The 25,435-nt window shown below is 44.6% G+C and overlaps 2 protein-coding genes across 13 annotated transcripts in view; one reads left to right on the top strand and one right to left on the bottom strand.

Annotated features, from left to right (window-relative positions):
• Nucleotides 1-1,764: 1,764 nt before the first annotated feature.
• On the top strand, nt 1,765-14,014 carry Fndc5 (fibronectin type III domain containing 5). 3 transcript variants are annotated; one of them, XM_004850885.4, is made up of 6 exons: nt 1,765-2,002; nt 3,285-3,400; nt 3,807-4,005; nt 4,343-4,432; nt 6,407-6,540; nt 6,878-14,014. In XM_004850885.4, the coding sequence occupies exons 1-6, from the start codon at nt 1,780-1,782 to the stop codon at nt 6,881-6,883; spliced, it is 768 nt and encodes a 255-aa protein (XP_004850942.2). In that variant the 5' UTR covers nt 1,765-1,779; the 3' UTR covers nt 6,884-14,014. The 3 variants fall into 3 exon arrangements, with proteins under 3 accessions (XP_004850942.2, XP_004850941.2, XP_004850940.2); XM_004850884.4 differs by having other exon boundaries at nt 7,437-14,014; XM_004850883.3 differs by having other exon boundaries at nt 7,525-14,014.
• A 566-nt stretch (nt 14,015-14,580) lies between these two features.
• Nucleotides 14,581-25,435, bottom strand: part of S100pbp (S100P binding protein) — a 30,801-nt gene continuing 19,946 nt past the window's right edge. For 7 of the 10 annotated variants that reach the window (XM_021263274.2, XM_013074329.3, XM_004850881.3 and 4 more), the window contains 2 exons: nt 18,155-18,215; nt 14,581-15,220 (listed from right to left, as the gene is read on the bottom strand). In XM_021263274.2, coding sequence (XP_021118933.1) covers nt 15,079-15,220; nt 18,155-18,215 — 203 coding nt within the window. In that variant the 3' untranslated portion in view covers nt 14,581-15,078. The remainder of the gene's footprint in view (nt 15,221-18,154; nt 18,216-25,435) is intronic. The other 3 variants (XR_002397027.2, XR_001183859.3, XR_002397026.2) reach the window with 2 other exon arrangements.

A 25,435-nucleotide genomic window follows, 5' to 3' on the forward strand; every position in this document is an offset into this window, starting at 1 on the left:
CCCGGACAGGACAGGTCCCAGCTGAAGCGCGTCCCCAGGACAAGGTACGTGGCCGAGGACACAGGTGGGGCTGGGGAGGTTCAGTCGGCCCGGTGGGGTGGGTCTGGGGGTGCAGAGGGGATGGGCGCTAAGATTCTGCAGCTCACTGAGAACCCCTGTGCTCCCTCCCATCTCACCTCTTCCAAGGTGACCAGGCAGAAACTTGGGGGGAAGGGTAGGAGTCCTGGTGTGGGTTAGGACAGCAAGGCTACTCTGTGGCTGCTTTTGATTCGCTGTGAATTTGCTACAAGCTCTTCCATCTTTGTACCTCAGTTTCTTAACCTAAAAGCCAGGGAATGGGGAAGAAGAGCTCGAAGACCTTCTGTGGGATAACTGTAGTTAGGGTTCTTTTTCCGAAAAGGTAGCTCTTTGGGCCTCTGGGAAACCCTAAGACAAAGAAATGCTACTAGTGGTGGAATTTCAGATAGTGGGATGGGGGGATGTTTGGACAGAAGGGTGGCCCCTCCATGTCAGGGGTCCTGAGACCGGGCTCCAAGCCTCTCTCCTCAGTCTTGTGTCTATGAATGGGACTTCAGATAATGTCTCGGGGTAGTGTGGGGCTTCCCTAGCTGCCTTGTGTCCCAGAGGTCTTCTCATGAAGGAGAAAGCGGTGGGCACAGGCACCACTCTGCCCCTAAGATCAGAAGGGTGTGTGAGGACAGGAAGCATATTGATGTCGCCAGGATGATATAGGGTCATCAAAGCCTTTTTATTAACTGTGGCTGGCTGCCACGTCTCCAAAGCACCCTGCACTTTAGAGCCATTAGTTCAATCACTGCTCACGCATTCACCCAGGCTAAAATGGGCGTGGGGCCTAGAGCCCCTCCCCCCTCCTGCTTTTGAAGAGATATTGTTCTCTGGCTGGGGAGGTGCTGCCACAGGGATCCAGGGCTGTGTGAAGGCACCCCTTGGTGGGAGGATAGTTTAATCAAGCACAGCTCTCGGGGTCGGGTCGGACCAGCCTGGGTTCCAATGCCAACTGCGGTGCGTGCTTGCAGAAATCGGGTAGTGTCCCAGCTGCAGTCTCTGCCTGTGCAAAATGTGAAGAGAGGGGTGTGACCTTATGGGGCTGCAAGTACCCGGCACCTATCAGATGCTCATTGTGGCACTCCTTCTGGTGATAAAAATGGAGGTCTGAAGAAGGGTGAGGACCAGCCCCGGGTCCCAGAACTAGACTAGACCAGAAGGTCAGAGCACCTTCTCAGCTCCATGGTAAACACTGCGCATCTGCTGTCTGCACCCTAGCACCTACTTAGCACTCTGTGGTCACCCCCTATCCCTACACTATAGAGTACCCTCTGCTCACTCCTGCCTAGCCAGCAAGGCCTCTGGTCTGGGGTGGAGGGAGGAGTGGGCACCCCAGCCGCTGTGCCGTGGGGTGGCGGTCAGAGGAGCATCTCTGTGACATTTATTCTTTCTCTTGGGAAAAGGCAGGAATGGGGGGCAAGTCAAGGCTGGGACTGACCACAGTGGAGGCACAGAAAACCCCGCTGTGGCACCTGCACCGGCGAGGGAGGGATCCGCCAGTCCGCGGGGGACCCTAGGTCTCCCGCCAGCGACACAGCTGGGAGCGGGGTCAGCCGTGGGGAGCCCTCCACCCCTCACCCCGCCCCCGCTCTTCTCCCAGCAGCGGGGGCGCCCCGCCCCCCGGGCGCCCGACGTGGACGCGGCCGCCGCCGCCGCCGCCGCCGCCGCCGCCGCCGCCGCCGCCGCGCGGGAGTCGCTGTCCGAGGAGCCGACATGCAGGCGGCGCGGGGCGGCGCGGGGAGGCCGGGCCGGGCGGGCCTCGGGCCGCAGCGCGAGCGCGAGGGGCCGCCGGGCACCGGAGCCGCGTCCCCCTGCGCCGCCTGGGGCCCGCTGCCCGGAGGAGCCGCCATGCCCCCCGGGCCGCCGTGTGCCTGGCCGCCCCGCGGTGCGCTCCGCCTCTGGCTGGGCTGCGTCTGCTTCGCGCTGGTGCAGGCGGGTAAGGGGGCCCGGGGCGGGAGGGCGGATGCCAGGGCAGCCTCCTGTCCTGCCCCTGAAACCCAGAAGACCTCCGTTCCCTCCCTGCTCCCTGGGGACCTCCTATCTCAGCTGCTCACTGCTCCTCTAACCTGACCCTGGGGGTCCCCTACCTTCTTGACCCCCAGACTTGTCCTTCAGCCTCCAAACCCCATGCATGACCTCAGCCCTGCGTTTTTAGGGTTTTGTGATCCCCAGTTTGTAATCCCATCCTTTCACCCCAGATCTCTCCCTTAGGTTCCATAGTCCCCTTTTCTGGTCCAGAGAGCAGCTGAGGACATCAGTTCCCCCACCTTGGGCCTCCCCTTCTGTCCCCAGAGACCTCTGAAGCTCCACAGGCCAACTTTGCACATCTGTTATGCAGAAGCATGTGTGAAGGGGATGGAGACTGGCTCCCAAGGGTGCAGGGTGGGTGGGGGTGGCCTCCGAGCCTGGTTCTGTGTCTGCCGCCACCTGTCTATGTCCTTCTGTCCCCTTCATCTCCATGTCTGGCCCAGTCTCTGGCTTTAAGTTTATCTTGAGCTGAGAGGTTCCTGCTTGGGCCCAGGTTTTTCCCCTTGCAGCATCTGTCCATTGGGAGATGGGCTTGTGTCACTCCACTCCCCTCTCCTGGAAAGTTCTTCCTGCTTGACCCTCTCCCCTTCCCAGTCACTCTCCCTCCTACTCTCTTCTTGACTGGCCCCTTAGGGCTGAGTGGAGAAGAGGCTCACATGGACCCCTCCCTAAGCTGAGTATTTCCTTCCTCCATTGCCCCTCACTCCCATCCCAGGGTTCACCTCTGCCTGGCCCTTCTTGACCTCTGGGTCTTTCTCCTTTTCTCAAGGTCACTCTCTTGACAGTACAGGATTATAAAAAGAGCAGTGGACTGGGAATCCTTTGACTGCTTTTGTCAAATTCAGCTTCTGTGACCCTAATCACTTATGTCCCCTCCATACCTGTCCCCTGAACTCTAACCACCCATCTGTTAGATCTGCCTGTGGTCCAAGCTCATCAGTTTTAGCCTTGGACCCCTCAGACTGGCCTACGGCAGGCAGGGGCTTGCGTGCCAGACACAAGGACCTTGAGGTTTCTCAAGCCACTCAGGAACTGAGAGCCGTATGGCCAAACGCAGTTGAGACCTTGGTCTCCCCTCTAGCCCCACAAAACATGGCCTTCCCAGGCTTCCCTTTCTCACTTACAAGATAATTAGTTGGGTGGGCTCACCACAGGGTACGCTCAAGCTCTGGTGCCTGCCTGCCCCACAGACAGCCCCTCAGCCCCAGTGAACGTCACCGTCAGGCACCTCAAGGCCAACTCTGCAGTGGTCAGCTGGGATGTCCTGGAAGATGAGGTTGTCATTGGATTCGCCATCTCTCAGCAGGTAACCTCTTAAAGGTCCTTGGGAGGGAAGGACAAGTTGAGATAGTGTCAGATTGGGTGAAGGATGGTGGTGTCACAAAAATAGTAAAAAGTAACTGAGCAAGAGAGATGGGCAGCAAACTGCACATATGGCTTGAAACTGGGGCCTCAGAAAGGCCTCAGTCAGTTGTGGAGGGAACAGGAGCTTTCAGCTGGGACAGCTGGACATACCAGTGTTTAGGACTTCACTCCAATTCTCACTAGATACGTGGCCTTGGGCAATTTGCCTAACCTCTCTGAACCTGTTTCCTTAGCTGTACAATGGAGATCATGATACCTGAGATGATAGGATGATTGTGCAGGTGAAGGGTTTGTCGCTCTTGGGAGGTGCTTGGGCACTGACACATGTCTGGCACTCACCTTCACAGAAGAAGGATGTGAGGATGCTGCGCTTCATCCAGGAAGTGAACACCACCACCCGCTCATGCGCCCTCTGGGACCTGGAGGAGGACACGGAGTACATCGTGCATGTGCAGGCCATCTCCATTCAGGGACAGAGCCCAGCCAGCGAGCCCGTGCTCTTCAAGACCCCTCGAGAGGCTGAGAAGATGGGCTCCAAGAACAAAGGCAGGCCCTGGGCATGTTGGAGGAGCAGAGTGGGGGCAGTTGAGGCCAGAGCAGTGGGGGGCATAACACTTCTCCCGCTGTCCTCCCCACAACTAAGTAAAGCAGCACCCCGAGCAAGGTTAGGACCCTAAATCAGGACACTTCTTCGTATGTAAATTCTCACCTTTGGATTAAATCCTATAGCAGCCACCCCAGGTAACCATGGCTATGTGCTCCCACCTCTTTGTGATAGGTATGTGGGCACTTATAGAGATAAGCGCTTATTGTTGTGGGCTTAGCCCTAGAAGAATGGCTGGGAGAGGAAAGGAGCCCCGGCCTAGTGTCTCTTTCTCCATAGATGAGGTGACCATGAAGGAGATGGGAAGGAACCAACAGCTGCGGACAGGTGAGGTGCTGATCATCGTGGTGGTCCTGTTCATGTGGGCAGGTGAGTCTGGCCTTCGAGCCCTTCGTCTATACTTGCTTTGGGGGAAGCTGGGGACCCTTTCCAGATCCTTCTGTCACAGTAACTAAGGGTAAGGGGCTCGAAGATATGTAAGAGAAGTAAAAAGTTTCTGAATCAACACAGCTCTGAGGGTCCAATCCGACCACTTCTATAGCTCATCCCTCACCAAAAACATAGCATTTTACTAGTTGCCTTATGGAATTATATAGGAACTCATCTTTCCCCTCCCTCAAAAGCAGTTCAGCCTCAAGGGGTGGACACATCCACAGACCCTGTACCTTCTGACCATGGCCACAACCTCTCCTTTCTAGTCAAGGTTTATAGACTTTCAGGCTTCAGGCCTGGGCAGCTCTGAGGAAGTCAGTGCCTGGCCTACCCATCCTTCTAGGCCAGCTCTGAGCCTGCCACCTTGGAAAACCCCTGTCCACTCATTGGAATGGCCCTCCTGCCTCTGTGCTTTTGCAGCACATGGTTTGCTCCTTTAGCCCTTCTTATGTAAGTTAGTCAGGCTCAGGGCTATCTTTTCCAACTAGTCTGTGAGCTCCCTAAGGATAATGTCCCAGTGTCATTCATCTCTGTACTCAATTCAACTGGCATTCAGTGATCAACCAGTCCATTCCAAGCAGTTGTGTGCTAGTTATGAACTCATTCGAGCCAGGGATTTAGCTCAGTGGTTCCGCCGCCTGCCTCGCAAGTGCATGAACTCATTCTAAAGGGAGACAGGCCAAAGCTTCACTATAATTTGGTGTGATGAGCACTATAATAGTACCAAATATGGGAGCAGAAGAGAGGGAATTAATTCTGGAACTAAGAGTAGAAATCAAGAAAAACAAAGTGGAGTTAACACAGGAATGAAGCTTTGAAGCATAAATAGGAGCTCACCAGGTGGCCAAAAGAGGAAGGGTATTCTGGACATAGTGTGTTCAAAAACAAATTAAGGTGAGTCTGGGCCAGTGCAGCTAGGACTTACAAAAGAAGGTGGAGTGTGGGGGAGTAAAGATTGGTGAGACTGTGGACTGGAGTCTTTGGAATTTGAATACTACGGCCAAAGCCTGATTAGCACAGTGGTTGAGAGGGCAGCCTGTTGAAGCATTTGGAAAAAAATGTTCCCCATGGAGGCGTATGAAAAACAGGTACTTAAAAAAACAGGAAAAACAAAGAGTTGTACAAAAGAGGAGGCTTGCTTCCGGCCCGTTGTTAGACTTGGCACAAACAGTATTTATATAATCATAACAATATAAACGGTAAATTAACCCAAAATTGTGGTGTAATTCTGTTAGACTAATGGAGGGAGAAGTAGGGGTGTTGTTGGGTTTTATCTGCCACTGTGGGAAGTCAACAGATTTCTAAAATAGATCAAAAAATAACACTATAAACATAGAGGGAAAATGAGGGAAAACATCTAGAATTGGAGTGGCTGTCTTAATAGTGACTCAAAAAGTATGATGTCCACATCCTACTAGCTTAATAAAACTAGACATTTACCAGGCCCTGCAGCCCCTGGAGTTCAGCTCCCAGCTGTACTGTGGTGTGACCTTGAGTGAAGTTAGTTCAGCTCTCCCTGCACCAATGTCCTCACTTGTAACCTGGGAAAAAGTGCACTTACTGAGCTGTGACAACTGAGAGTATGTCTGTGCACAGCACAAGGCCTGGGACATGCTCGACAATGCTATGATTGTTTCTATTTTCCCCTAAAGGAAAAGGGGAGCTGTCAGAGGTTTAAAGGAAAGGTGGGGAGGAGACATGATCCATGCATGCTGTAGGAAGATCAGCTCAGCAGCAGAGGATGGCTGGCGGGGGGGACAGGGAACACAGAAGCCAGAGGCTGGAGGGAAGCTGCTGAAGTCGTGGAGGGGAGACCATCTGGAGAGACCGTTAGTGAGCGCTGGTAGTAATGAAGCAGGCCAGGCAAGAACTCAGGCCCTGGCCTCTGACTGCTCCTACTTGTCCTCACAGGTGTCATTGCCCTCTTCTGCCGCCAGTATGACATTATTAAGGACAACGAACCCAATAACAACAAGGAGAAAACTAAGAGTGCATCTGAAACCAGCACTCCTGAGCACCAGGGCGGGGGGCTCCTCCGCAGCAAGGTGAGGGCTGCTTGGTGGCCCCATGCCTAGCCCTGGACTGCAAAAGGGGTCAGCTCAGGGCCTGGCATGGTTGTATCTGGGCAGAGCCAAATCTGGCTGCTGCCTGTGTGACAGAGGGGACACTGCAAATGGATTTTGGATTCTCTCCCTTTGCAGGGTGCCAAGGGCCAGTGGTGACTGAAAAATTTAAAAAAGGCAGAATGGGCAGGGCAGAATTCTTGGTTGGTGTGGGGTAGCAAGAGTAAGGGGTGCTGGGGCTCATTTCTGCTCCTGCTGTGTTGTGTTCCTTGAACAGGTGCTTCACCACTGTACTTTCATTTCCTCTTCTGTAAAACAGATATGAAATCCTTTCAGTGCTTGCTCTGAGCAGCTCAGAAGAAAGACAGTAGAGAATGAGAGGATCTCATGATTCTGATGACGATTCTCCAACAAATATCTGGCCCTCTCTGCATCTCCTCCTCCTTCCATCTTGTACCCTCTGGCTCACTGTCCTCTCTCGGCTTCTCTCTTTCTGGCGCCTTTTCCTGAAGCCTCTTATTAACCCCTATTTCCAGAAGCACCTCAACAATGTCAGTGGCTGAGGCTGTGCCCAGAGGTAGATGTGCAGGATATAAGCGAACTAGTGAGAGAGATGACTGCTGGGGGTGGAGTGGGTACCAGGGCTCTGAGTCCATGACTCAGTTTTGGCCACTCAGCTGAGTGAGGCCGAAGGATGGGTTGGAAAAGGCAGACAGACAAGACCTCCAGGCATGGCTGCTCTTCTTTCCACAATGAACAACAGCCTGGCTTTTAGGCTGCAGCCCTCTTGGCTCCTTTTCTCCTTCTGTGCTGTTTCCCACCTTCCAAGAAGCCTATTCAGTTAGCTTTGGCCACTTCTCTAATTTCTTTCCTCCCAGTTTCCAAACAAGCCCTCAATGAACATCATTGAAGCATGACTGCCTGTCTGAAGAGAGAAAGATTTCATTTTTCCTTGCTGGTCCCCAGGTCCTGGGCACAGGGAGAGGGCCGACTGCATCAAGGGAGGAGGCACAACAAGCTGCAGTTCTCTCTCTTCCCTCTTAGTCTGATGAAAGAGCCTGAACTACAAACCCAAATTCTGCAAAAAATAATAAAAAGCCACAAAACTAAAAGGCCTGGCCCCATCCTAGAAAAGGCAAAGCTGCATGAAACAGCCTTCTGCCTCCTCACCTCTCCTGGACTGGCCTCCTCTTTGAGAAAATGCACAACGCTCTGGGAAATGACAGGCTCTAAGATTGACTCATGCTGTGTCTTTTAGACCAGGGAGCATCGGAGGAGGATGCTGTGGAGCTGCCTGCTGTGCAGGGACATGGCTGTCATCAAGCCTTTTCTGGATGTAGCCATCAGAGACTTGTTTGGGGTGTGATACACACCCTTGTGAGTGTGTAAGATGTTGCCTGTTTTGTCTCTTGAAAAACAAAACTGGAGGGCTCCGTTCCAGAGGGCAGAGGATTCTTCCAGGACTTGAGCTGGTTGCCTACATCCTATCTTCTTTGACATTTACTTTGATGGTGAGATCATCACTCTGGGGTTTTAAGAAGACCTGGAAGGTATTGGCCCTGTTTTCTAAGGAAGCATCTCTTGGAGTTTGAGCAGAGCCAGCTGGAGCAACTGAAAAGGCACATCCACATTTTATATCCTGGGGACTGCTGACCCACTCACTGTGGAGTGGAAGTTGCTGGAAAGCAGGCCTGAGCCATTCACCACAGACAGGCAGAGCAGCCTGGCTGTCACAACTAACTAGGGTCTTCATATCTTACTATCTCATCAGGATTCTGTGAAAGTTACCCAGGGTCCTCATGTCCTTCCCTAGAGCCTGAGTGGTATGGTTTCTCTCTCCACTTCCCCTTTCTGGTTAAAAACAAACAAACAATGGTGCTTGATGAGGGAAGGCAGACTCTTCCCTGTGACTGATGTGTTACAGCTGCCAAATGCCTGCATGGGAAGAGGTGGACTCTGCATCTTCCATTGGTGGCCAAGAAGGGGGCAGTGGAGGATGTGCCTAGCACAAGCCTGATACACAGTAGGCACTTGGTAAATATTTGCTGTGCTGAATGTTAAGAGCACTGGCACCCAAGACAGAGAGCTGAAAGCCATCACCCAATGACTGCCCCTTCCTTCCATTCTTAAGAGCTCTCTGCTTCAGCTAAGTGTGGCAGGCAGCACAGGGGAGGAGAGACGGTACAAGGCAGATGTCAGCAATACAAAGGGCTTCCTCATGGGGAGGGCATGAGGCTCCACTCATTGTCTTGTGACTTCTATCCCTGCTGAATGGGGCTGTGGGGTCAAGGCTCCGTAAGGGAGAGGTCCTTACCTCTGATCCAGTTAGAGCAATAACCACTTTTTAACTGTAAAATAAAAAGACAAATGAAAAGGCACATCCTTGTCTTCTGGTAAATGCCCAAACGTTGCCCTCTTTTTCTGGCACTTGGCAGCAAGTCAGGATGTGTGGAGGAGGGAATCAGTTCTCTCTTCCATTTTGGCCTGCAGTTTCTTAGGGACATGCCTGCCAGCCAAGCTGGAGTTGGAAGGGAATTCTCGAACAGATGGGGGTGCACGTGTAGGAGAAGAAAATAGCTGTTCTATCATCCTCTTTCTGAGGCTCTCCCAAACCCAGCTTGGGCTGTCTCACTGCATAGGTATGCAGGCTGGTGCTGTTTTTAAAAACAAAGGGTTTTCCCCTCTGGATGGGGGTGCGTGCTTTCCCTGGCCAAAGGAATGCAATCCCCCCTACCTCCCACCCCGGTAAGGAAGGAGTTAAAAGGATCTACAAGGGGTGTTCAGTATTCATAGCCACAGTTCTGGGCTGTTAAAGAACATCACTATGATCTTAACAGCAAGCTAAAAGGCAGAGAGTAATGATGCCATTAGCCAGTGAGCAAACCAGTAAATGGGGCACCTCAAACATTCTTATCCAGAGCCAGGAAGGCCTTGGATAGAAAATGTCAGATGAGCATGGATCAGAGTAGGCTATTCAAAAGGTTCTGGAAGTGAAGGGAAAACAGTAAACTGAGGAGCACACAGAACTCTAAGCCAAACCTCCATGAGGATACTTACTAGGCCTAAATGAGGGAGAAGCCCTCAAGCCAGGATTAGGCAGAGGTAGTTGTCAGTGAGGCTTGGGGAACTGTGCTAATGGGGGTTTCCTGTCTTTAGTTTCATCTGTGTCTGTGATAGAGGAGCAAATGATAGGCCTAACTTAAACTCCATTCCTTCATTGTCTCTCCCAAAACAACTATTTGCAAATTCAAACCCTGCAGCTATGACTTATTTTTGTGGTGCTTTCACCAGGCTCACAAGAATCCGCAGAGATTCCTCACAACTCGGGAAGCCACAGGCAGTCTGAGACCAGGCAAACAAGCCTGTGGGAGGAATGCTGGACTGAGAGGAAGGAGACTGCAGGCATCTACTTAACACCTGTCACTTCCCTGAGGCTGGCCTTCCTTGCCTTTCTACCAAAAAAGGGTTAAAAGAGAGGATAACCAGTCACACGCTTCCTGGAGCATGGACAAGGAGTGTCCTAGAAGTGAGATGGGGTTTGAGGGGAGTACAAACTGGTGGATATTTCTGTGGGGCAGGATTCCTTTTCTCCTACTCCTGTTTCCTCAGCCCCAAGCTTCTCAGTATAGGCCTCTTCTAGAATCCATTTTTAAAGATCTCTAATTCACCCTTTTACAGCAATATGTAATATCTCACCAATCCATTATATTTTAGACTTCTACTGTCTCTCTTCAAACCTATTTGACAATTTTTGGATCTTGGTTTTTAAGAAGTAGCCTCCAAGAACAAATTGCTTCTATAAATGGGAGATTCTGCCTCCCTCAATTCCAGCTGCAACAGCTTAAAAAAAAAAAATCCATAAATGTGGTTTGGAGCTAAATTGAAGATCTTTGTATACAAATGGTCTCTTGATAAACTTCAGGGCTATCATTTAGACTTAATGTGATCCAAAAGATCACATTCTAAACCAGGGACAAGGTGGCACACACCTATAAGGTTAGCCTGAGTAACTCTGTGAGATAGTGATTCAAAAAAATATAATGGGGGCCAGGAATTTAGCCAAGTGGTGCCACTGCCTGCCTTGGAAGTGGCAAGGTGGAGTTGGATCCCCGGTACCACAAATAAACTAAATAAAATGGACTGGGGCTATAACTCAGTGCTCCCTGGGTTCTATCCCTAATACCACCCCCCACCCCCAATCATATTCCATCTTCTTCTCAATGGGGGCTGGGAAGGGCCAGATTTTCTGTCTATGGCATGTACCAGTTACAGGGGGAGAACAGGAAGGGAGGAATGATAAGGCAAGTTTATTCATTAAGGCATTCCAATAGTGACCAGCTGACACTTCCTGTGACAAATGAGAATTTTTTCCTGACAGGTGTTCTGGCAGACAAACCAAGCATACCCTGGACTCGTCTTAGGGATAAATCTGTCTTCTCTAAGAAAAGCAGAACAACACAAAGAGAAGCAGGGAACTCTGCTTTCTAGTTTTAGATGGTTTTGTTTTCCTATAAAAGCTCAAAATGGCCTTGTTAGAGAATGAGTCTCATTCCTTTTAAAGATGGTCCATTTTCCCCTTTCATCTCATTTTCCCATAAAATGAACTGAGGGTAGGGGACACTATTATTTCAGAGAATTCAGCCTGATCTCTGAAAACTTTTTTTTTTTGGTACCAGGGATTGAACTCAGGTCCTCGCGCTTGCACAGCAGGCGGCGAAGCCACTGAGCTAAATCCCTAGCCCTCTGAAAACTTTTGATGCCTACAGTAGTAACACATTGCTAAAAAGGAAATAATTACCAGACAGATGATCATCAACACCTGGCAGGAACAAAATGGGTACGCGTAAGAGTGTCTCAGGGACAAGAGTATTCAATAGCTGAGTACTCAGCACATTTACACTGAGCCTTATGCCTGGAATTGAAAAATAATTTTTGTCTAGAATATATACACTTAGGCAACTCTTACAGAACAGCAGGCCAGTGAGCTTGTTCAAATATGTTGCTACCTATTTTCTCAGCATGAAATGAAATTTTTAAAGGCACTGTCTTAAATATAGGTAACAAGCTATTATTGCCTGTCCTTTTATCTTTCCTCCTGGGGGAAGGTCTTCTTAGGTTCATAAAAGGAATCTAAGGAACACTCTCCCACATCTACCCACACTTAGCCAACTTTCACCCTAGGTTCTTGAAGCAGCAGTTTCTGAAGAACAGCCATCAATTTTGTACAGTACTATCAATTCTGGGTTCTCGCATCCTCAAAGGGAGAATGCTCGGGAATAGTATGGCCTCTTCTTAATCAGTGCTAGCTCTGGGTAGCAGAGACACAGTGGCCAGCCACACAGACATGGGAAGGAATGCAAGACAATGCCTGCCTGAGAAGGGCTGAGCCATCTTTCCCCTCTGCAAAAACAGCAGCAGTGTTATTTCAGGCTCTGCCTATGTCAGGCTCCTGACATGCACCATATGTAGCTGCAAATCCCAATCAATTTCAGAATTTTTTAACTGCTGGAATGCCTTCCTCAACACTGTAATTTACCCTCAAAAGAATAAGGAGCAAGCACCCTCGCTTTCCCAGAACCACATTCTACTAAATGCCACCCCCCTCCCATATCCCACCAACCTACCTATGCAAAAGAGGAAGACAAATAACCCTCCTCCAAAGCCCGAAACAGACAGCTACAGCACATATGCCACTGACAAGAACTTTTATTTCTTTTTAATGACATTAAACACAACTGCTACAAGGGAAAAAACACAGTAGAGGAGGCACCAAACTTCAGTTTCATAATTGATCCTGACAACAATGCAAGTAAATCAGGGTCTGTATTAGATGTAAAAAATATAGGTTATATCAGGTGCCTTTATTACAAATAAACTATTTACACAGCACATTTTACTGTTTTGTCAAGACCCCATGGTAAGAATGTCATTATGAATGAAGAAAGCTAGGTAGGAAGTTAAATGCACAAAACCCTTACTCAAATTTAAAAATACAGTTAAATTCCACCTGAAATACTAGACATAGAGGCCCACACCAAATGTGAGATAGGCAGCTTTGAAAAGAGGTTAAAACTCCAGATTCTACCCACTACCATCTTTAAGGCAAACATGCCAGATAATGAGTTTTCTTTGGCTTTGTTTTTTCTTCTTGAAGAATACCATGTTAACCACTAGAGAACAGTTTTCTCCTTCCCCAGTTCAACAGATTTAATTAAGCTGCTAAAGCTTTAGAAAAACAGAATTATTTGAGCTAACAGGAAATGTGATTGTCACATTGTCTAGTTAACCTGTCACTCATTTGATTTGGCAAAGGCAATCCTCCCATTACACATTCCGTTTAAACCTTCCTGTACCAGGAAGGCAGGAACACAGGTCATAGATCTTTGCTGAAGCAAAATGTCCCTTCACTCCTTGGATTATCTGTGAGGAATTAGACAGCTGTAATGCTAGCTATTCCGGCTACATTTAATTTTAACTATGTTTTGGTCCCAAAGGTGGGTGTCTGGCATGTCTCACTCCATCAGGCTAATTTAGGGCAGCCTGGAGAAGTGACCAATGAAGTAAATGCCAGTTATGCCAACTGAAAGAACAGATTTTGACTACTGCCTTCAAATGGAATTTTTCCATTACATTCTAGTTCCAGAATCTAAACAAAATGTCCAAGGAAAAGAGAATCCTTGGATAAAAACATTAAACACTTAGAGGCATGTATCCAAATTTATTGGAGGCTTGAATGACCAAACTTTTCTCAAGTAGGGTATAATGCTTAAAACGGGTTACTCACATACAAAGATGGGGCTGATGAAATGACAAAACCAGGTAGAGGCTACAACAACTATGAACAACTTTCACAGAGGGTAAATAGCAGCAGCATGAATGCCAGACTGCAAAACTTCCAAAAATGATGTCTAAAACTGTATGTAAAGAGAGAGTACAACCTCTTAAGACATCCATTAAGACAGGTGCACAGTCTGTCAGCTTTGGTTAGAATATCAAACCTCAAGATCAGGTAATGCTTTTGTGGACAGACTCAATCACAATATTATCAGACCCACTCAAGCAGTTATGTGAAATTAGGCATCAGGGGTCTGATGACCCCCTGATGAGGAGATAGTAACATCAAGAGTCTAAAGACACCTGTTAACCAATAATGGAGATAAAGAGTGCCTCTCCAAGGTCTCTCCTAGAGGTTAGAAGCTCCTTGACTAACACTCTCACTTAAAAGTTAAGCTTCATCAGATGAAACTGAAGACCAATATCTCAATGGCACCGGGCTATCATCAAGTCAAGAGTCTGGGTGGGCAGCTCTTCAATAAGAGAGCAAAGAGCCCATTCTAAAGAGGCATATCCATGTCTAACAACATACAGGAATACTGCCTATAGATTCCCAGGGAACAGAGTGGTCACTGTGGGTGTGGATGGGGGGGGAACCAAAAAAAAAAAAAAAAAAGGAAAATTCTTGAAGAAGGGCAGAAACAACTGTCACAAGACCACAACGTATTCAACAGGGGTTGGTCAGCAGTATTCTGTCAGAATTAAGATGTGTAAGATCTGTAAACACTATGTGCAAAATAAGTTTAACAGAGAATGAAGAAAAGCCAAAGATGATAATAAAAATAGGGCCGGAGATGTCACTCGGTGGTATAATGCTTGCCTAGCATGCATGAAGCCCTGCAATCAATCCCCAATACCTGGGGAGAGAGCAGGAAAAAAAAAATATCATAGTAATTTATAAGTATAGAAAGTAGAGGGTTTACATTTTTTTTTTGGTACCAGTGATCAAACTCCAGACCTTGCACTTTCAAGGCAGGTGGTGGCACCACTGAAATAAATCCCTGGCCCTACATTTTAAATTTATCCTTTCAACACGATTTTTCTCCTACTCCATCTTACTTTAAATACCTGGACTACCAACTTTAAAATACTGACAGGTAGTCAGAGATTCAAATTTAAAAGAGGGTTTGGTAAAAGTGACTTATATCCACTCACAAGTCATCATGATAATTAACATTTGCTTATAGCTTGGTAAAGAATCTCTTGTTTTTGGTTTGTTTTTTTTTTTTGGTACCGGGGATTGAACTTGGGATCTTGTGCTTGCGAGGCAAGCAGTAGAACCACTGAGCTAAATCCCCGGCCCAAGAATCTCTTGCTTACAGAAGATTAAAAGATGATTTGTTTCTTTTGGGCACCAGAAGTAGACTTCACTTCTGCATAAATGTGAGTATTCTGTTTGAGCCTAGGTGTTCTGGCTTCATGCTGGCTTTCAAGGGGGTAGTCACCTTCAATTAAAAAAAACAAACAAACTGTATCAGCTTAACACTGCTTAAACACACATAAACAGACACGTAAAATCAGGAGGGTCTTCATACTAAAAAAATTTCAATCCAATAATAGACATTTCTAAAAGGAGTCAAGTTCTTTAAATAAAATCTTGTGAAAAATAAAATTCAAAATATACAAAGAACAAAACAAAGTAAGAAAATGAGATACTATTCTGAACAGGATGCTAGAGAGAGCTCTTCACTGCTGATGAGAGGAGACAAATGGACTATATGAGAAATCTGGAAGACGCTGAAACCGATGGTGGCTGCGCTTGTTCCTCTCAACCCACTGAGTCAGGCTGTATCTTTGCAGAGGTTTCTGTCGAAACCGGGCGTAATTTCTATCAAATGAGAAAATAAAAATAGAAAAGATATTTCAGTTGGAATGTATATGACACACTTTTTCGTATATAAAAAATTCAGCACAACAATTTTTTTCCCCCGGTACTGGGGATTGAACTCAGGACCTTGCGCTTACGAGGCAGGCGTGACACCACTGAGCTAAATCCTCAGCACAACAATTTTAAGAATATAAAGCTAGGTGAGCATGGTGGCTCACACCTGTAATCCCAGCACTTGAGAGGCTGACACAGGAGGATTTCGGTGAGCTGGAAGCTAAAGGCCAGCCTGAACTACACAGCAAAAAAAAACCAAATCAATCAATCATATATACATAACTTTTTTTGTACTAGAGATTGAATCTAGGGCCTTCACACTGACCTACATCCCAGCCCTTATTTTGTTTTTTATTTTGAGACAGGGTTTTGTTATGTCACTAAGTTGCCCAGGTTGGTCTCCAACTTATGATCTTCCTGCCTCAGCCTCTCAGAGTACTGGATATTTTATGTTTTGACTAATAATTTTAAAAATTTCATATTGTTTTAACTATATAAAAAACACATTATAAGTATTATTTCCTTCCAATTCTCAAAGCAACCAGTATCCATACAGGTATTATGGTGATATGTGCCATATATACAATGTTCTTTTTTTGTTTTGTTTTGTTTTGGTTTGGTTTTTTTGGTACCGGGGATCGAACTTGGGTCCTTGTGCTTGCGAGGCAGGCGGCGGAACCACTGGTCCTTGCGCTTGTGCAGCAGACAGCGAAACCACTGAGCTAAATCCCCGGCGCTCACCATTGTTTTTATCAGACCTATACCTCCAATATGATCTCAATGTCACACAGCCCAAGGTTGCTCAGGACGTAGCATTAAAATTAGAATAAAACTTCCAAGAAGGCAAGTCATCATGTGAATATCACATCACAAGTTTTGAGACTGAATAGCTAACAGCACAGACTTAAAAGTAAGGTTTCTTTTTTTTTCCCCCAGTACTGGGAATCAAACTCAGAACCCTGCACTTGCCAGGCAGGCATGGAGCCACTGAGCTACATCCCTGGCCCTAAAGTAAAGCTTCTTCAAAGTCTCCTTAAGTCATGCGCTGGGCCAGGGTTCTAAGCAAGACCTGAGATCATTTGATTCCATTCTCAATTATAAAACTGTTTCTAATAACTACCTAGGAAGCTTCTTAAAGACATTGATTCTTAGCTCCTCCCTTCCCCCAGACTTAACAACTCAGCATCCCTGGATTCAGGGCCCGAATATCTGCATTTTTAGATATCTTATTTGGTTATGAGAAATAGATGAAAATAATTGTAACAGTTACCTGACATTTATCCATTACTATATACAAGTATTTGCTGAATACTTTTTTTGGAGGGTGAGGGGGTTTTTGGGGATTGAACCTAGGGCCTTTGGACCAAGCTATATCCCCAGCCCTTTTTTATTTTGAGGCAAGATCTTGCTAAGTCACTTGGGCTGCGACTGAACTTTCTGCCTTGGCCTCTCAGAGTTGCTCCATTCTTTAAACCTCATCTCACTTAATGCTAGTGAAATCCTACTATGAAAGTACTCTCATTAACTCTGAATAGAAAACTAAGCCTCAGGTTAAATTGTCCAAGGTCACAGTAGAGTAAGGAGAAAGGTCTGGATGTGAATCTACATCCAACTTCAAAATTTACTTAAAAGTTATTATACTTGGGCTGGGGATTTAGCTCAGTGGTTTCACCCCCTGCTGCGCAAGCGCAAGGACATGAGTTCAATCCCCGGTACCAAAAAAACAAAACAAAGCAAAGTAATTATACTACACTGCTTCCACCACAACCACCACCACAACCCACCACCATCACCACCCAATGCCAGGGATTAAACCCAGGGCCTTATGCATGTCAGATAAGGACTCCGGCACTGAGCTAGCCCTACACTACTTTCCTGAGAATGGCTATCATTTTGAAAACTACAGAGGAAACATGAACGTTAAGGACCCTGAAAGGAGAATATGTTTGATGTGCTTAAAAACAGCAAGGAAACCAGTGTAATTGGAACAGAATGAATAACAAGAAGAATAATAGTAGAAGCCTATGCCAAAGCACACAGCCCTCTATAGGTGACTGTGAGGATGGGAAGAAAGAAGATGGAAAGCCCCTGGAAGACATCAAGCAAAGAAGAGAATCTAATATGCTTTAAAAAAATAGTTCCAGGGGCCGGGGATTTAGCTCAGTGGTTCCGCTGCCTGCTCTGCAAGTGCAAGGACCCGAGTTCGATCCCTGGTACCAAAAAAAAAAAAAATAGATTAAAAAAATAGTTCTGGCTGCTGAGCCGAGAACAACAGACAGGCAAGAGCAGAAGCAGGGAGAACATTTGCAATAATCCAGGTGAAATGATGAGAAATGGTCAGGTTCTAGATATATATGTACAGCCTATAGGATTTGCTGATAGACTAAATATGGGATGAGAGAGAAGAGTCAAAGATGACTCCAAGGTTTTCAAGTAAATGAATCAATCTGTAAAGCTATACTGCATCAAGAATTCATATTTGAACCAGAAAGATCCTTTGACATTAGTCTAACATCTTTTTATTTTTATTTATTTATTTATTTTTTAAAAGGATTGCTGTTTGTTTGTTTTTTGGTACCGGGGATCAAACTCGGGTCCTTGCGCTTGTGAAGCAGGTGGTGAAACTACTGAGCTAAATCCCCGGCCCTCTAACATCTTTTTATTGACTAGAGAAGTGGGATGACTTGATCAAAATCATACAGCCAGTTAAATATTCCCAAAGTAATATTAGAACCCAGGCTTCCTGAATTTCAGTCTACTTCTTATTCCATTCTACTGCAATGTTTCTTTTTCCACCTGTAGAATTAAATAATTACAACCCCAACTCTCCCACATTCCCCCTGTAACCAAATTCTACCCTTCTCCTAATCACCCACTCACCGCATGGTGAGATCTGAAGGATGCTGCCGATCCATCAAGGTATACAGCTCCCCCGAAGGACCTGTGATACAGAGGAATCAGTGGTTAGAAAGAACCTAAGAGAACTCTCCTAGTCTGTGTCAAAGTATGTGCTTTCAGGGAAAGAAAAACAGGCATTGGTCCCACTAATATTTACTTATGATTATCTTAGGCAGTCAGCACAAAAACTATAAGCCAGAGTGGGGCGGGGAAGGGTGAAGGCATGCCTCGAAAGCGGAAGAAAAACTAAAACAAAAACAAAACAGAGTGGGGCGCCTGCTTTTAGATGATGATGTTGAAGCAATAATGGCAGCCATTACTCATTCATTCAACATTTATTAGCTCCTACAATGTGAGAGGAAATTTACTGGTCCATAGGAATATGGTAGTAAACAAGACACTGTAACTGCCCTCATAGGAGACATGTGATTCCAAAACAGTGTGATAAATAGTCGTAGGAGAAATACAGGCTGCTGTTCAGACTGGGGTTAAGGGATTAGTAAAAGCCCCTCCAAGGGAAGTAAACTATAAGAAGGGATCTAAAGGATATATAGAAGTTAGTAATGTAGGGCTGGGGATTTAGCTCAGTGGTGCTGCCACCTGCCTTGCAAGCGCAAGGTCCTGAGTTTGATCCCCGGTACCAAAAAAAAAAAAAAAAAAAGTAATGTAAAGGAGGAGTATGAGGTTGGGCAAAGGTCAAAGGCAAAGGCCCAGAGGCAAAAGATTCAAAATACATTCAAGAAACAAGAAGAGTTTAGAACAGAGATACCTGCTCTTTGCTAACAAGAAAAATTGCTAGAGGTTATTTATCAAACACCAGGGAGCCTGGCAGCAATATACTAGGCCAATGATGGTGAACCTTTTAGAATCTAAGTGCCCAAACTGCAACCCAAAACCCACTTACTGATCACAAGGTGCCCGCACTGCAATTAAACCTAAATACTGAAGTTTTAGTTAACAAAAACAACTTATTCAATGCTAAACTGCCACCCCCTGGGGGGGGCTCACACAACTTGGCTCCCATGCCAAAAGAGGGCTCTGCATGCCCACTGTAGCACATGTGCCATAGGTTTGCCACTACTGTACCAGGCACTTCAAATGTTATCTTCTGGGAGGGGGGAGGGTGTGAGACCTGGTCTCATTCTGTAATCCAGGCAGGCTTTGAACTCATTATATAGCCCAGGCTGGTCTCAAACTCACAGTGATCCTCCTGGCTCAGCCTCCTGAGTGTTGGGATTACAGATGTGCACCACCATGCCCAGCTTATTTTACTTAATTCTAAAAATAGCTTACATGCAGATAGATTTTTTTTTTTATGGCTTTTTTTGGTACGGGGAATCAAACTCAGGACCTTGCGCCTGCAAGGCAGGCGGCAGAGCCACTGAGGTAAATTCTTGGCCCTTTGTTTATGTGTTTTGCAGACAGATGTTTTTGACATTTCAGGAATAGGAAACTAATTTAGGGAAATGAACTTGGCTAAAATGCTTAATAACCCATAAATCAACTAGCTCTTGTGGTTTACCATTCTCTTGCCACTATGTGATAATGCTAATTTGGCAAAGGGGTGAGACTTAGGCTAAAACCCCACAGAAGCAGAATAAACACTACAGACATACCTGTTTAACGACTAAGTTATATTCCTGACACTAGGTCGTTAAATGAATTAACTGCTAAATGAGGAATTGTACATAGTGTGTATATTACAATATTTAGAACAAAGAAATGGTCAAAGGAAACTCCAACGTGATGACTTTGCTTTTATTCGCGTAACTCTTACATGCAGCACTGTAATGTATTATAGAACATAGACTACAGTACAAGCAGCAAAAATTACAGTAGTGTATAAACAAGCTCTACTGTACCAAAAAAAGACACTGAAGCTTTATAAACAAGATATACAGAACACTACCAAAAAAAAAGATGGATCGTAAGTCTGAGAGTGGCAGGTCGTAAATTCGAACAGCACATCTTGTTATAAGTCTGAACAGTCATTAAACAGGTAGGTTGTTAAACGAGGAATATCTGTAGTTGGGAAATCATTTCTCTAGACCAGTGGTTCTCAAATTTTAATATGAACCACAATCAGCTGGATGTATTATGAAACAGGTTGCTGGTTCTTCCTACTGTGGAGTTTCTGATTATGTAGGTCTGGGGTGGAGGCTGAGAATTTACAAGTCTAACATACTCTCAGGTGACACTGATGCTGCTAGTCTGAGAACCACACTTTGAAAACTGCCCTAAGACAGTGAAAACCTTTCTTTTACCTAGTTTACATTTTTCTCATTGCCTTCTCTACTACACTTTTGGGAACCAAGAGCAGTCTACCAAGGATATAGACCATTTTCTTAGGTTCTAGTAAAGATAACTTTTAGGACCAATTTATTTGAAACCTTAAAAAGCAGAGCTTTGTAGAAAAAATGTATTATTTTGAAGTTAGCCAGATGAGTTACAATTACAGTCCAGCCACTAACTGGCCAGCAAATGAGTTTCAGTTTACTCATATATGAAAAGTAGACAATCATACTATTTAGCTTGAAGTTGAGTATTAGGAATATTATACATAAAACACAACACATTCGCTGGCACACAGAAGAATGCAGTGAGTGGCAGCTATTACTATGGTGTCATAGCCTCAGGCCTATGTGAGCCTGCAAATCCTTTGATAATCAACTATTTGTAAGAAAAAAATGTTTATTAAATGGAATCTATCAACATATAAACTATATGTTTTATAACATCAGAAATTGTTTTTTAGCTGGACATGGTGGTACACGCCCGCCCATAATCCCAGCACTTGAGAAGCTGAGACAAGAGGATCATTATAAATCTGAGGTCAGGGCCAGGGATTTAGCTCAGTGGTTTTGACGCCTGCTGAGCAAGGGCAAGGACCTGAGTTCAATCCCTGGTACCAAAAAAATAAAAAGAAATCTAAGTTTGAGGTCAGCCTGGACTACATAGTGAGTTCAAGGCCAGTCTAGACTATATAGCAAGACCCTGGCTCAAAAAAAAAAAAAGAAAAGAAAAGAAAAGAAATTGTTTTCTGATCACGAAAGAATAGTTTTTAGGAAGAATTAATAGATTTATTCCATTTATTCCACCAGGCTGAGCATGATAGCACACGCCTCTAATCCCACACTAAGGAGGCTAAGGCAGGAGGATCACAAGTTTGAGCCCAACCTGAACAACTTAGCAAGACCCTAATCTCAAAATAACATTTTAAAAAAAATTTTTTTGAGATAGGGTCTCACTATGTGGCTCAGGTTGGCTTTGTATATGTGCTCCCAAAGTAAGCACTCAGGCTGGCTTTGAACTTACTATGTAACCCAGGCTGGCCTCAAACTCACAGTGGTCCTCTTGCCTCAGCCTCCCAAGTGCTGGGATTACAGGTGACCACTACTGCACTCAGTTCAAAATAAAATATTTTATTTGTTTTATGTTTTTTGGGGGGCCACTGGGGATCAAACTCGGGACCTTGTGTTTGTGAAGCAAGTGGCGGAACCACTGAGCTAAATCCCCGGCCCCAAAATAAAATATTTTAATAAAAGGGCTGGGGATGTGTCTCAGTCTGAAGGCTCTGGTTCATCCCCAGTACTGGGAAAAAAAAGTTTCTGTGTGGCAATGTGAGGAATGGTGGCACACTGTTGTAATATCCCAGCTACTCAAGAGGCTAAGACAAGAGGACTTAGCAAAATCTAGTCTCAAAATAAAATTTTAAAAGTGGCTAGGGATATAGCTTGGTGGTAGAATACCTGACTAGGATTATTTGTAGACCATGGCTTTCAGCTCATCTTTTACCACATGGATTCTACAAAACTGCCTGGGCCAATGGAGACTAACATATGTGTACTATTCACCTCCTACAAAAAAAATCTATTTCTTTTAAACAAAGAGAAGAATAGCTAGTTTGGCTAAAGAAGCCTAACATTTTAATATTCAACTGCTACAAGTGGAAATCAAGCAACAGGAATTTACATAATACCATATGATTAAGCACTTTCCTATGTGCTTTATATATATCAACTTATTTAGACTTTACAACAATCTTATAAGGTGTTTTCCCCATTTTACAGACAAAACTAAAAAAAATACTAATGAACTGATGTAGAGAAAAATTAAATAATTTACCTTAGGTCACATAGCTAGTGACAGAGGCAGAATTCCAATATAATACCACCATAGGGTTGGGTTTCCTTAAAATATTTTCTGAGACGACATTTCACAGTTGAGATTAGGAAGCAAGAATTATATTATAATAACGTCTCTTGTACACTCAGTTGATACCTAGCAGTGTTGAGTGAACAGTTGCACAATGAGAAATGTTTTCATTAGCACTAAGAACTTGCTGTCAGACTAGGATAACCCTTATTTTTAATAAGACTTAATAATCTAGATAATGGGACCTAACATTCATCAAGTACTACTGGGCCAGGCTGCTGGCTAAATATTTTACATGTATCCTTATCACTGAATTCTATCAATCATAGGAGGCAAATACCCTAATCTCCATTTTATTCATGAGTAAACTGAAGCTGGTAAAGATACAAATCTATCATCTAGTAAATGGGACAGCTAGGATTCAAATCCAGGTAGAGCTAATAATCCAAAAACCTTAATTTAGTGCATAGCTTCAACCTCTTCTTACTCCTAATTTAGAGATGCTAACAAGAATGGGAACATTTAAATTTTCTCTTCTCTTCACAGTTTCTAACAGATGGACTTTCTTGACCCAACAATCAGTACCATGGGCTTATTTTAGGTTATGGCTAAAAGGTGGCGGAAGACTGTCCTTTGTTTTGTGACTAAGAGGGCCGGAGATTTAGCTCAGGGGTTCCACCGCCTACCTCGCAAGTGCAAGAACCAGAGTTCGATCCCCAGTAACCCCTCCCAAAAATAAATAAATAATGAAATTCATCCAAGAATGAAATTAGGAGGCAAAAAAACTTCAACATTTCAGGATTGATACCAGTAATTTGTCTATACCTTATCCTGTACTGACTGCTTTTGGGGTAAATTCAGTTTAGTAGTGGGCCCGGTGTGGTGACACACACCTGTAATCCCAGTACTCAGGAGCCTGAGGTAGGAGGATCGCCAGGAAGATACAAATGTCCAACATAACCAAAAGATGACATCACTTCAGGTTTTATTAAAAGGCTAAAAAGGGAATGTTATCAACTTTATTTAGATGAAATGGACAAATTCCTTGAAAGAGTCCAGCTACCAAAGTTCACCCAAGAAGAAATACCAATTCTATAAAAATTCTTCCAGAAAATTGAAGAGGGCCTTTCCAATTTATTTTGAGGCCAGCATTTTTCTGATACTAAGACTAAAGAGATAACAAGAAAAATACAGACCAATATCTTAATGAGCACAAACATAAAAATTCTTAACAAAATTTTACCAAATTAAATCCAACAAAGCTATTATAAGGATAATATTTTAAGGTGAAGTAGAGAAATGCACAGGAATGTAAAATTGGTCTAACACTGGAAAACAAGACATAATTCTCTATATTAATAGACTATCCATTTCCAATACAAACTCTCATCAAACTATATAACTAGGAAGAAATCCCTCAAGATAATATTCAGGAAAAATCTACAGCTCATATTATAGTGAAATGATAAAAAGAGACAAGGATTTTCTCCTAAAATCAAAAATAAGGTAAAGATCTCATCATTTATATTCAACACTATACTGGAGTACAATAAGGGGAGGAAAAAAGCAAATAAAAGGCATAGATGTTGAAAATAAGTAAAAATGTCTTTGCCAACAATATGATCATCTATATGGGAAACCTAATGGAATCTATTTAAAAAGTTACTAAAACCACTAAATGAATTTCTGTACACTAGCAGTGAAGAGATATTAAAGTTATGCAAGAGTGTACATTAAAAGCTACAAAATGGGCTGGGGATTTATCTCAGTGGCACCCCCCCCACACCTTGAAAGTACAAGGTCGTGAGTTCAATCCCTGGTACCAAAACAAAAACCAAAAACCAAAAAAAAACCCCACAATCAGCTATCACTACATATGTATCAGAATTTCTAAAATGAAAAAGACTGACCACCTTACACCCGTTAATACAGCTCCCAACAAAAAAAAAAAAACCCAGAAAATAACAAATGTTGGCAAGAATGTGAAAAAACAAATCCCTGTGCATTGTTGGTGAAAATATAAATGATTTGGTGCAGCTGATATGGAATTTGGCAGTTCTTTAAAAATTAAAAATAAAGCCTGCGGTGGTAGCACATGCCTGTACTCCTAGTGACTTGGGAGGATCTCAAGTTTGAGGCCAGCCTAGACTACAAGTAAGGCCTAGTCTCAAAAAATAAAAATAAAAGCCAGGCATGGTGATACATGCCTATAATCCTAGCACTCAGGAGACCAAGGCAAGAGGATCGCCAGGAGTTTGAGGGAAGCCAGGACTATATTGTGAGTTCAAGGCCAGCTTGAACATGAGACCCTGTGTCAAAAAACTGAAAATAGGGCCGGGGATTTAGCTCAGTGGTTCCGGTGCCTGCCTAGAAAGCGCAAAGTCCCAAGTTTGATCCCTGGTACCAAAAAAAAAAGATCCAGGAAAACTGAAAATAAACAAATAAATAAATAACAATTACCATGTGATCCAGCAATTCTACTACTGTGTATATGAAAACTGAAAGCAGGGTCTCAAAGAAATATTTGTGGATTCATTTATGCAGCAGCAATATTCATAATAGCTAAAAGGGAAAGCAACTCAGTGCTCATTTGACTGGTGAACGAATAAGCAAAATGTGGTATATACATACCCTGGAATGTTATTCAGCCTTAAAAAGGAAGTAATCCCAGCACTCAGGCTGAAGCAGGAGGATTACTGTGAGTTCAAGGCCACTACTAGGGAGAATGAGGCAGAAGGATCACAAATTTCAGGCCAGCCTGGGAAATTTAGCAAGACCCTGTCTCAAAATAAAAAATAAAATGGGATGGGGATATAGCTAAGTGGCAGAGTGCTTTCTTATTTCTTAGCATGTGTAAGGCCCTGGGTTTAATCCGTAGTACCCACTCTTCCACACACAAACACACAAAGTAAGGCAATTAACAACTCCAGAAAAATACTTCAAGAAAGAAAACGAAACCATAGTACAGTATACTACCTGACTTTGCAGTGAACATTCACTTAGTTGTATCACAAACAGTAAATATTCATTTAACATCCATTAAGATAGCTGCTATTTAAAACAACAAAACAAATTTAAAAAGCATTGCAAAGATGAGGAAAACTGTAG

Source organism: Heterocephalus glaber, unplaced genomic scaffold (assembly GCF_053883595.1).
Source record: "Heterocephalus glaber isolate CG9 unplaced genomic scaffold, H.glaber_assembly_v1.0 deba00001452, whole genome shotgun sequence".
In the NCBI taxonomy this organism is placed as follows: Eukaryota; Metazoa; Chordata; class Mammalia; order Rodentia; family Bathyergidae; genus Heterocephalus; species Heterocephalus glaber.

What these genes read in the sequence shown, in the direction of transcription:
- Fndc5 (XM_004850883.3), top strand. Translation starts at nt 1,780, where the DNA reads ATGCAGGCGGCGCGGGGCGGCGCGGGGAGGCCGGGCCGGGCGGGCCTC. An exon ending in CTTCGCGCTGGTGCAGGCGG is followed by an intron (nt 2,003 to 3,284) that starts GTAAGGGGGCCC and finishes CCTGCCCCACAG; the next exon opens with ACAGCCCCTCAGCCCCAGTG. An exon ending in GATGGGCTCCAAGAACAAAG is followed by an intron (nt 4,006 to 4,342) that starts GCAGGCCCTGGG and finishes CTTTCTCCATAG; the next exon opens with ATGAGGTGACCATGAAGGAG.